Genomic DNA, 12,808 nt, shown 5'->3' with positions numbered 1-12,808 from the left:
ACTTTGAAGAAGCAGTGTTCATAAAAAGTTGATCAAGCATTTCCCCGTTCAATCAGTAGACGGTAAAGTACAAAATATGTTTAAAAAAAACAACAAGAAAAAAACAAGCCCGGTGTGCATACATCGCAGAGTTTGTTGGTTTCTTCTATGTCCTTGTCGGTTTCACATACCGGTTATGTATGACGGGGGCAGGTTAGCTGCAAGTGTAGCACCAAGATTATGGACTCGGCAACAGGCAAGCTCACAGACCAACAATGTTCCACTTGCACAGCTGCTCTGATTCCTACTGGTCCTGAAGTTTAGGTGAATATTGTAAAAAAAAAAGTGACCCAGCTCTCCTTTCTTTCACACAAAGCCTGGTTTCACAGAAGACCGGCGACAGTTGGGACAACCACGAGATCCATTGGTCTGGAGACAGCTACAATGTCAAGAGAAAGAGGACAGGGAGAGAAAGAAACAGATTGACTTTTGGGAAGCATAGGCATAACAATATGTACTACGATTGAACCAAAAATGCTTGTACCTTGCCTTTTCTACCCCAATAACAAAACATTCTCATGCACAGGATACCACACAGGATATCATGCACAGGAGTGTGATTGCCCCTTGAACCCAGTTAACCTACTCCATCCTGACTCCCTCTTTATCAAAGATAGCCAATAACATCCACTTCATTAACAATATAGTAAGCATGAGCAAGTAGCCACCTTCTAATGTTATGCCATGCTTCCAGCAGTTAAGAATCCCTTTCCACCATTTCTCAAGAACCTATTATTCCTTTGAAGGTGCATCTACTACCCAAGTCCCAGAGTGACTCTTCTTCATTGGATTACAATGGTGCTTATAAAAAAGATGGTATGCTCATGAAGGACCCTAATATTGAACAATTGGTTAGTTGTCAGACATCAGGGTCCTTAATGAGCAGCCCATCTTTTTCATAAGCTAGTCTGCCTCCTTGATGACGTTGCAGTCTTGGCATGCTGTTGGTTGATAATCAGGAATGTGGCTGCTTTGGCTTTAAGACTAAGGAACCTAGGGGAACAAGAGATCAAATGCTCAGCAAGATACATCCCTCCACTGGCTTCCATTTGCCCAACGAATAAAATTCAAAATACTATCAACAACATACAAAGCCATCTACAACTCCACATCACTGACCTCATCTCAAAATATCACCCAAACCGTCCTCTCCGCTCCTCTCAAGACCTCCTGCCTCTAGCTCTCTAATTACCTCCTGTCATGCTCGCCTCCAGGACTTCTCCAGAGTGTCCCCCACCCTCTGGAACCCCTTACCCCATTCTGTCTGCCTATCTCCTATGCTGCCCACCTTTAGGCGATCCTTAAAAAAACATCTCTTCAGTGAAGCCTACCTCATCTCCACATAACTGCCTTTTACTTCCTCCAATAACTCAATCCAAACAATGATTACCTTTTGTATCACTTGCTCCTCCTACTAGATTGTAAACTCTCACGAGCAGGGTCCTCCTAACGCTATTGTACTGAAATTGTATTGTATTGTAAATCGTATTGTAACTGTACTGTCTCCTCCATTTTTTTAAAGCGCTGAGCAAATTGTTGGCGCTATATAAATCCTGTATAATAATAATAATAATACATCATCAAGAGGGACAGGCCAATCTTGGCTGGTTGCAAGGCATCATGGTCTGACTCCTTGGCCACCAGAAAGACTTCTACAAGCCGTTTTGAGATCAGTGGGATAAACAGCCTCTCTAAACCTAACTCAAGGGATGTGATTTTGGAGAAGCTGATATGTATGTTAAGGTTAAATTGCCTCTTCACATGAGTTTAAAGTTGACTGGAGAACCTCTTTAAGCCGAGCAACATTATTGATCACCACCCTCTTACAAGTTTCAATGTAGGAATGCATGAAGAAACAAAATCAGATAACATAACTCAACCTGTAGAAGAGTGAGGTACGTTAAGGTCAAAATAAGGTTTACAGGAAACTAGAATCAAATCATCTACAAGAAAATAAAAAATAATACTTTTGTATGGGTTAATGACTTTATATTTAATGGCTGTGAAAACATCTTACTAAATGCATTGTGATTTAAATAACCAATATTACTTAAAGGTTATGATACGTAAATCCCTGCAGAAACATGTCATCCTATCATTTTTCCTGTGCCTATTGGAAGGCAAAACCTTTCTTTACCATTGTCTGTCTAACACAACATTCCCTTTGACCTCTGGAGAATTAAGCATGGGGTGGGTGACAAAGATGACGTCAGGGGCTTGGCATAATATAGACTGATGTATATCACACTTGTGGCAAGAGCCAGAGGCAAGGTATCTAAGGGGTGGAGAACACAAGACATAGTGTGTCCCATCGCACTCCTGACCAGAAAGAAACCCGAAATCAGGGTGGGTACAGCAGTGACAGCAGATGCCTCCGCAAATCATATGGAAATTCAAATAGAAAGTCGCACTCCAAATCGATGCCAAGTCAATCTGTTTATTGACTATGCTAGTGTCACATCTCAAAGCATGCTTTGTGATGTGACACTGCTATAGTTAATAAACAGATTGACTTGGCATAGATGAGGGGTGGAGAACATTCACACTAACGCACTGAAGCATTTCTATACAACCAGAAGAATTTAGACTTCTAAAGAAGATAGAAAATTGTAACATATCTTACCGGAGGTGGAAGACGTGGGAGCAAGGCAATGCCTGGAGTTGGCAATTCTTCTCTCCAATAGATTCCCCACACATTCCACAATACAACTCCATCTCTTCCACACACTCATGGAACCGGACAACATGAGCCCGGAGTTCCCGCTGCTGCTGCTTTGTACGATGGATGATCTCACTTAAACAGTGAACTTTCAACAAACTGAGCTAGAAACCGAAAGCAAGACAAAGAGGTCTTATAGTATAGAACACAAAGAACAGGAAAGAACATTTTGCAGAAAAAAAGCATGAGAAAAAAAATGGAGTGAGATGAAGAGAGCTGAAATTTTGCTCAGATGTAAGATGACAATTTTTCAGTTTTCACTTTTATTTGTGCTGGAAACTTTTGAATCCATTCCTGAGATGGTAGACCTGTCATCTGCTGCTTGTGGAGTATTAACTTGGCACCCTTGGATCAGTTATAGAAGGATATTTAGAAGGACAGAAGAGGCTTGTCTGGTGAATAAAGATACAATTGGGCATCTTGTGGCATCTGCTTGCAAACAGAATGTTTGCTTTTAAAAGTTTTAAACATCATAAACTGTGGCAACAGGTGACAGGGACTACATCTCTCACCCTCCCTAGCCAGATACCCAGAGACTTGCGAGCATGCATAATAGTATTGCATAAAAGGGCCCAATAACTCAAGTGACAGTTAATCCTTAGCACTCCCGTGAGGGACTACAATCTCTCATTTAGTTTACTAATTTGTATTGAGATTGTATTCCATCACAGGAGTGTGCTTGAAGCGGTGACTACTTTACAGCACACACAGGGACCACGGGGAAGAAAAGTAGCCCCCCTCCAGAAGGAAGGACAGTGTCAGCACCAATTCAGAGATGATTGGAGGATCTACGTTTTTGTTAATAGTTCAGGTATTTGAATGCGTCACTTTAAGAGTGTAAACAATTTTAGGTCTCCGTTATTTGATAATGTTATGTACCTACAGAAACTGGAAGAGATCCAGCAGTTGACAGTGCAGCAATTGTCAGGCTTCAGGGCTGGTGCACTCCTATGCGACACCTATGCGGCAGAAAAAAAGTACACGACGTGCGGCTGCCTTATGTTCATCATGTTCAGAAGCACAGGTGGAATCGCGGAGGGAAACTGCATGATCCGCCCAGCGCGACTGGGGTGCCTTTGGAAAATCATGGCACCCACAGCGCGGCATTCTGACCGCGCGGCAATCCGCGTGGAGTCGTGGACGATTGCCATGCGGCAGGGTGTCGCTTATGTGTGCACCGGCCCTCAGTTGACTTCTTGAGTCAAGACTTATATAAAATAAATCTTTATTAGGTAAGCATGCACAGTTACAATTAACCTCCCTGGCGGTCTGATTATTTCATGTTTTTTTTCCTTTTTTGTTTCTATTTTTTTTCTTTTTTTTACTTTCACATCTTCCGCCGGTTCCGCCCCCTGCGACGTGTACGCTCGCAAGGGACGGAACCCGGAAGACGGATGCCGGCATCGGCCGGAGGACACAGCGAGGATGGTGGACAAGGTAAGACGCTACTGTGTAATCCCGAGTGTGGCTCGGGGTTACCGCTTATGGTAATGAAAATTAACCCCGAGCCACACTCGGGATTACCGCCAGCGAGGTTAATAAAGAATATTCAGAATTACACACAATTCCAAACATGACAGAATCCCTTTAAGAAAAGTCAACGAGGGTAAAACCTCAAATATTACAGAAAAGCGAGGGGAACCAAGGTGTAAAAGACACCAAATACAGTACATAACTTCAAGGGATGAATAATACAACTCCCAGTATGGTTTGCTATACAGACATTTAACAGCTGGTAAGTGTCAGGTATCTCATGAAGACGAATATAAACTGTTGAGGGCAGTTTTAGAGAAAGAAAGAGGAGAGGACATCATGTGAGGGAATCAGGGAGGTGGGTTAGAGGAAATGGTTTCATTAATCTTCATGGCCTCACTCACCTTATTGCCTAACTCTTCTGCCAACTCCTGGGCTTTCTGGAGTCCATCCAGGGCCTGCAGATGAAACACACGTGTCAGGCAGAGAACCAGGAGTAAATTCTTGTTATTGTGTAACTCCCATAGACAGGGCTGACCGGATTACAGACAGAACAGATGCAGCGCATAGCGGGGTCTACAACTTCCACCCTCCCCCTGGCATACCATTACATTGCTTCCATATTCCAGATAGACTCCAAGTACATCTCAGGCCAGACTACTGCTTCCCATCTGTGGATTAATGTGCACTTCATCACACACCTCACATCTGCCATAGAACAACTTCAATCAAAAGAGGGCCCCATGACGCTGCAAGAAGAACTGTCAGCATTGGCAACATACAGCAACCAGATTATCCCTTTCATGGTTTAGTAAGGGCCAACACTCATCTTTCAAACATTCTCAAACACTCAGTGGCATCATTATTATTTACACTTGCTTGTTAGCACAAATAGCAGATCATGAGGCTGCAACTCAAAGCATGAAGGATGCATACATCATCCGTTCAATGGTTTTCTTTTAACCAATGAATTGTTGGTGGCAGGCATTAAAGACAAGAGATTACCATTTTTCAATAACAGCAGTGCACAGAGGGGTGTCTCTGATTAAGTAACAGTACGTTAAACCTTAATCAGGCTACAGTAACAAAAGATCAAATCATCTTCAGGTGCAGAAGACCACAGCATCTACAGCAGCAGAAGACTATGCCGGCTACAACAGCAGTAAACCACACCAGCTACACCAGCAGAAGGCCACACCACCTATAACATCAGAAGACCACACCAGCTACACCAGCAGTAGACCACACCACCTATAACATCAGAAGACCACACCAGCTACAGCAGCAGAAGACAATTCCTACACCAACAGAAGACCACACCAGCTACAACAGCAGAAGACCACACCAGCTACAACAGCAGAAGACCACACTGTCTACAGGAGAAGGAGAAACAACACCGTCAGATACCTGGGGTGTCTCTGATTAAGTAACAGTACGTTAAACCTTAATCAGGCTACAGTAACAAAAGATCAAATCATCTTCAGGTGCAGAAGACCACAGCATCTACAGCAGCAGAAGACTATGCCGGCTACAACAGCAGTAAACCACACCAGCTACACCAGCAGAAGGCCACACCACCTATAACATCAGAAGACCACACCAGCTACACCAGCAGTAGACCACACCACCTATAACATCAGAAGACCACACCAGCTACAGCAGCAGAAGACAATTCCTACACCAACAGAAGACCACACCAGCTACAACAGCAGAAGACCACACCAGCTACAACAGCAGAAGACCACACCAGCTACAACAGCAGAAGACCACACCAGCTACAACAGCAGAAGTCCACACTGTCTACAGGAGAAGCAGAAGCTACACCGCCAGCTACAGCAGCAGTAAACCACACAACTTACAAGAGTGGAAGACCACACCAGCTACAGCAGTAGAAGACAACATCACACAAGCTACAACAGCAAGAGATCACACAAGCTACAACAGCAAGAGATCACACAAGCTACAACAGCAAGAGATCACACAAGCTACAACAGCAGGAGATCACACAAGCTACAACAGCAAGAGATCACACAAGCTACAACAGCAAGAGATCACACAAGCTACAACAGCAGAAGACCACACTGGCTACAACAGCAGAAGACCCAGTGGATAGAATGAGAAAGGGACAGAACCTCTATCTAATTTTAATTGCTGTCTGTATTCCCACTGGGTAGATTCACCATCTCTATTTGTCATGGTGGCCATTGTAACCCAGACAGAAAGTGACGGGAAATCTTCAAATCTTTTGTTTCTGTGACAACTGTCTAACAGGGGATTTCTTCTCACTTCCTGTTTTGGGTCTTGGGGTGGAATTGAAGGGAAATCTCTCCAATGGGACACAGACAGCAAAAATCATTACCAACTCAATCTAAAACTAAAAATAGACCATGTGATATTTTGGAAACACTTTGAGCACATTGGCTTTATTACCATGCCATTTCTAATTTCCTCCCATAAAACTCACTATACCTTGTCCAGTTCCTTTTGGTGTAGCCAACACTTGGCGACTCCCATCAGCACTTGCGTTTGACCTAAGCGGTTACCAATTTCTGTCATGATGCTCATGGAAGAATCGTATCGCGGAATTGCTTTCTGACAAGACAAAGCAGAATTGTAGTAAGTCAATTATAATGTAGCCTATTAATGTACCAATGTTTACTAGGATATAGACAAATTAAACAGCCCCAAGAAATGTTGTTCTAATTTCCAGCAAAAAGATACTCTAATTATTACCTTTTGGGGCACATACTAGGTGGAAATTCAACAAGCATCATTAAATAGAATGAGACAATCCAATAAAAAGGAAAAATTGAGCAGCAGATCATTGGTTTGGTCAATGCCACCCATTCCGTTTCCCAGAAGACTGAGATTTGCATTTTCTTAAACAATTATTTTTCTAGAGGATGCCAACTCAGCCTCAGGAAACTTGTTGCCCGCTGAGACTCCTACATATCTGTACAACCAACTCAGAGTATACACCATGATACCCATTCCAGATGCAGAATGGAGAGAATTCAGGATTGTATTGATATCATTGATTTCAGGTCTCTAACTGCTTTTTATCGCATTTTAGCAACATATTCAAACTTCTGACAGTGTGCAGAGAATGATGGACATTGTATATAAAACTAAATTAAAGGCAGAGCATTGCTTATAGGACCTGGGGCTTCCCAAGACACCTAGATTAAAATGCTGTGGGGCTTGTAGCAGAACAATGAAAAGTGGGTGAAGTTTTATTTGTCCCCTAAGAACTAGCATAAGGGGTCAAAAGAAAAATCAGCCTTTGCTATAGTAGAAGTAGCACTATGTGCTGCATGTTTATAAGGTTTTTAAAGGAATGATTTGGTCTCTGTAAAGTGTCAGTGCAAAAAAGTGTGCCCCTAATTTCTTGTGTGAGCTGACAACACAGTTCTAATGTTTTTTTGCACTGAAATTCCAACCAGCGTTGTCAGTCCTACAAAAACACAGAAAATCCCCAGCTCACCTGCCAGCTAGCCTGCAACCAAACAAATAGCCCTGTCAACAGTATGCGTTAAAATCAGAGGTTTTGGTTGCACAAACTTTTGGCCAAAAATATGTAGAAGCCACACCGCCGCGCCAAGGCACCTCTGCAAGGTGTGGTCCTAACTCTATGTATATGAGTCTCCAAGTGTGAGCATATTAATGCAGTCGATAAATTGCATGCAGGTGTACCAGGAGGTAGCCAACTCCTCCTAATAAGGTGCAGGGAGTTGTCAGTCCTGCCTGCTGGACTACGTAACTCTGCCTATGCCCCTCTCTGTCCCTTCCCACATTCATACATGAATTTTTTTTTTCTCAGCACAACAATGCTGCTGAATTCACTCCCAACAGCCTTTCCCTTCAACATACTGTGTGAAGTGAAAGGGCACTTGGGAGATGTAGTCCTGGGGGCTTGCCAACATCATAAGGTAATGAAGTTCCAGTAGCTGCCCCTACATACAGTACATTTTTCAACCCTGGTGATGACTTTACAGGGAGTAATAAAAGCTGTGTCTCACTACCAGAACATGGTAAAAAAAAAAAGACAAAATATATGTTGTGACATGATGCGGGAGGGGAAATGGGGTTTGAGGGAAAATTTGGGTTATGCCTTTACATTGTTTAGAGCTTCTTCAATAGCAACTTGAAGCTTTCCATGGTAAAATGTACCTCAATGTCTCCATGACTTCTGTGGATCTCAGCAAAGCACAGGAGGCAGAGTGCTTGAAGTGGACGATCCCCATGTTGCATAGCTATCTTCATTGACTCCTTGAAGAGATAAGATTAGAAAGTGTACCTGTCTACTCCGCAAAAAAGTATCACACACAACTACAAAGAAGTAATCTTATGTTAAGCTGCCCATACACTGGTAGATTTTCGTATGAACGTTCACATGGAGAATTTCAGCAGAGCATTCGATCATGCCATCAGAGACTTGACGAATGTCGTTCAAAATTCCATTTTATTTTAATTGCCGATTTTGGAATCAATAGAGTTACCCAAACAAAAAACATTTTCGGACAAACGGTCGTCAATTTTGACCCTATTAGCTGTTGGAAAATTGAGCAAATGTTCCAAAAATTTATTTTTTCAAATGAAATTCTACTGGTGTTTGGCCAGCTTTACACCTAATAGCCATCATCAGAGGGGATAGAAATATTCAAGACAGTGCGGGTATGATAACACCATTGTCTTATATTTATTTCTTTGTTCAGGGGTGTCTGCCAATTAATTTCTAACAAGAGAAATGCAAAACAAACAAGGAATATAGTCTTGATTTTAGGACAGTAGTTTGGGTCACCTCCTTTCATCCCTTTATTCCCACATGGCTAACTTTGCACCCAAATGTAGGGATTGATTTACATGACACCAAAGCTGTGTGTTGAAGTGATGACACATATAGAACCTCTGTTCTTCAATTCCTTTTAAGCCACCTCACCGTAGCCTGGCTAGAAATAAAAGCAGGAAGACAACTAAAGCAGAGTGAATGTTTTTACATAAACAGTATTATTGTGTTGTTCCTGCAGTAACCCCGGGGGATAGGGCAATTGGCCAAAGCTGTGCTCCTATCTTTCACTTCCCAAGGGAAGATGCACCTGTTAATATCTGATGGGGTGCCACTACAGACAAGGCAAATTGGGCAACTGTTCTGTGCCTATTGCAATTCTTACCAATGTAAATTGAAGAGATGTGGGAGTCAAAGCTGCTACATTGCATGGGGCCCTGTTTTTCCTTAAAGCCAATCTCTGAACAACCAAAAAAGACCCTTGCAGTGGGGCTAACCCCACACTGCCAGGGTAAAGTACTTACATTTGTCTAGAGGCTGGAGTAAAGCAGATTTACTTGGTCCCAGCTCCCGCCTGCTCCTTCAGGGCTGCTAGACCGTTCCTCACAGCCTCTTCTTTCCTAGGCTCTGGGGGTTAAAGGACTGCTGACATCATCATGCCTAATGCAGGTTCTGTACACCTGCATTAGATGTGAGGACGCTGAGGGGCAGTCAACTGAACCACCTTAGTGTTGAACACAACAAAATGGATGGGAATACCAGAAATTCCAAGGTGGAGAGGAACAGGAAATGAGAATTATGGCAGGGAGATCTCACAGTTGGAATACATATAAGAAACCAAGGAATAACTCAGCCCACCAGACTCCACCACTTGGTGCTTCATATCACCAGCATAAAACTAAAACCTAATTTTTGGATGAACTGACCCTTTAAGAGCCATTGTGCTATCATTAATCATGGCTGCAACTTTGTTATCAGCAGAACATGTTTAAAACTGACATGGTAGAGGTGACATACCTCGCAACACTCCATCGCATCTGTTAAACGGCCGAGCTTGCGATATGCCACAGCCATGTGGTACTGGCTCATCGCTCTGTATTTCAGACTCCAGCCTTTCCCATAGTCGTTAACCAGTTCAGCTGCCTTACATGGAAAGAAAAGGGCCTTCTCAAAGTCCTGCGGAGGAGATACCAATGATCGAATGGTGGAGCACAGAGCCACTACATGAATGTGATGAACAGTATGAGAATAACAGAAAAGAGTGTAGAACCATATCTACAGTGCTACATCTATAGATCTAGAATATATTCCTAAATTCCTAAGTATTCATCGTATAAAATATTCCTGGAGATATGGAGACATCTTTATCCAAAAGGATTTTGTAGGCCAGTGGCTGAAATAAACAACTTCTTTCATGCCACCCCTAGAAAGATATATATAATAGTAATAATAATAATATTCTTGGCTCAACCCCCCGGTGGGAACTTCTATCTGGTAATTAAAAGGAACCTTGAAGCTACTGCTCTGTTGACAATATACAATACACAATCTATACTTCCACATAGCTACCTGATGTATCACTAAGGGCCTTGTGTTTGATAACAGACTATATAATGTTCTGCATTTCCCACCTAGTAACCAATCATATTCTCCATTTTCTGTTGTCTGCATAGTTTACATGAAAGGTAAGAACTGACTGGTTGCTGGGAAGGAAACACAAACTGTTCTTCCATCAGACAGCTCATAACTGAGGCCTTTAAGGAAATGTAAAGTAAAATGTATTTTTTTTTAGCCAGGTAAATATGAAATATTGGATGCCCTTCTATGCAGCCAGAAGGTGGAGCTTTAGTCTCAATTTAACATATAAGACACGTATTGCTTTTACTGTGATGAATCACAGCAGTGACTACTCCCTCACTGGACAGCTACAGCTGCTCTGCTCTGCTGTCTCATTAGTTATCTCACAGTCCTCTGGGGATCCTTTGCAGTGTATTAGCTGTTAATTTGTAAAACAAAGGTTGCATATGTATAATAAAAAAGCAATAAAAAAAGGAAGGAATATAAAACAACAGTTAAAACAATAAAAATCATTGAAAAAAATCATTATAGTTTAGTGGATGCTGAAAGATATTTCAATAAACATGCACATTTCGACTGTATGCATATGGATGATGGTGCAGGTTGTGGGAGAGTACAAGGAGATCCCCAGCTCTAGTTTCTCTCCATGGAAAAACAATAGTGACAACCTAGGAAAATCCAACAGAGCCAATCATTTATTTGTGACAGAACAGTCGGCTTGGAATGGCAAGGCATGCTTAGAAACATACCATAATTTCTTCATCTGTTAGCAGCTAGCACACATGAAAACATTGCTTGAAAAGCTGAATGCTTCTGTGCCTGCTCTACTCTACAAAGTGAAAGCCTTTGGGCTACTTGACAGTAATGGTAATACAGTTGATTGGTGAGGGGCTCCAAGAAGGAAGACCCCCACCAATCAGCAGCAGGTGGTCATATAGATAACTTTTTTACATGCCCTCCTCCACTTTCTGTCTGGCTTAGCGTTCTCCAGAATACACAGCGAGATTCTATCAAAATGATTTCAGCTGTTACCCAGATATCCTGTCTGAATTAGAAGGCATTATTTCTATATTTTCCCAGCAAGCATAGCTGTAAGGTATACATATCTGCTTTTATGGCATATCACATTTCTGACTGCCCCAGGGAGTCCTAAGTTGGCCCTCTCCCTAGGTCAATGGACTGTGTCAGCTGTTTAGACAGAGTTATGTTATTTGACCTCGGTGGGTGACACCCAGAGTCACAGGGCATTTGTGTAAAAGACTTTTTTACCCAGCAATCCTTCCGGATTTTCAGAGGCTATTTAAAAAAAAAAATATTTTGTTGCTGAATTGTTCAGCTGTTAATCAGTAATAGAGACTTTAATCAACCAATGAACACATGGAACAAATGGTTCCCTATGGTGTAAACTACACTAGCAGTATGTTATGATGATGTAATATAATATCATAATGATTAGTTGTGTATGATCTAGTTGTATGCAATTAAAAGCTACTTCTTGCTACTTGCGTAGTTTCTCTCTGTTTATCTATTGATCACTACTCTTAGGGGTCTATTTAAAAAGCAGCAGTATGGCTGAACAGCAACCATATATCGGCTTTACACAAATGAGCATTGCACTCCATTGGCTCCATGAGCATTTGGGGAACTATTAAAAAGTAAACGGGAAGATAGCCCGGTCATGTGACCCAAAGATACATGACTGATTGACTCTGCTGCGTTAAGCAGAGGGAATTCCATAGGATACCGATTTTTATGAATGGATGGGTAGTGGCCTGTGTGGGTTTTTACTATATGCACCCGCCATTATAAATGATCCCCCTTAGTGTTTAATCACTGGTAAGTTTAGCAGCCAGACTGATTTCCTGAAAAGTGTCTGGTTATCTCTATGTCATATATGGTCTGTCTTGCTTACACAATATATAAATTATACATTTTAAATACTATTCTCACTTCCCAATAACATTGCGTGTGCATTGATGTATGTCAACATGCCTTGCACTGAATAGACTCATTCATTTATGGGCACTCAATACACAAAGCACCGGGCCGACCCTGCACCGCTTTGAGTCACGTGGGGGGCGGTAGGCTAGGCAGAGTGCATAGCACAATGTTTGCAGTGTGCTTTCTGCCCTCTTTCCACCCACAGCTCCCTAGATTGCTGAGAGCCGGGCAGGGAGATGCTGAGTAGGACACTCTGGCTGCCATCCTAACAC

At 42.2% G+C, this 12,808-nt stretch overlaps 1 protein-coding gene across 2 annotated transcripts in view; it reads right to left on the bottom strand.

Moving 5' to 3' along the window:
* Positions 1 to 194: 194 nt before the first annotated feature.
* The window catches only part of RAPSN (receptor associated protein of the synapse), a 23,366-nt gene continuing 10,752 nt past the window's right edge, over positions 195 to 12,808 (bottom strand). The window contains exons 3-8 of one of the 2 annotated variants that reach the window (XM_018559738.1): positions 10,035 to 10,193; positions 8,402 to 8,500; positions 6,701 to 6,823; positions 4,636 to 4,689; positions 2,663 to 2,862; positions 195 to 418 (exon numbers count right to left, since the gene is read on the bottom strand). In XM_018559738.1, coding sequence (XP_018415240.1) covers positions 346 to 418; positions 2,663 to 2,862; positions 4,636 to 4,689; positions 6,701 to 6,823; positions 8,402 to 8,500; positions 10,035 to 10,193 — 708 coding nt within the window. In that variant the 3' untranslated portion in view covers positions 195 to 345. The remainder of the gene's footprint in view (positions 419 to 2,662; positions 2,863 to 4,635; positions 4,690 to 6,700; positions 6,824 to 8,401; positions 8,501 to 10,034; positions 10,194 to 12,808) is intronic. The other variant, XM_018559739.1, reaches the window with a different exon arrangement.

This window comes from Nanorana parkeri, unplaced genomic scaffold (genome assembly GCF_000935625.1).
Source record: "Nanorana parkeri isolate BGI_ZX_2015 unplaced genomic scaffold, ASM93562v1 scaffold414, whole genome shotgun sequence".
Lineage (NCBI taxonomy): Eukaryota > Metazoa > Chordata > Amphibia > Anura > Dicroglossidae > Nanorana > Nanorana parkeri.
This window is presented reverse-complemented; position numbering and strand designations above follow the sequence as displayed.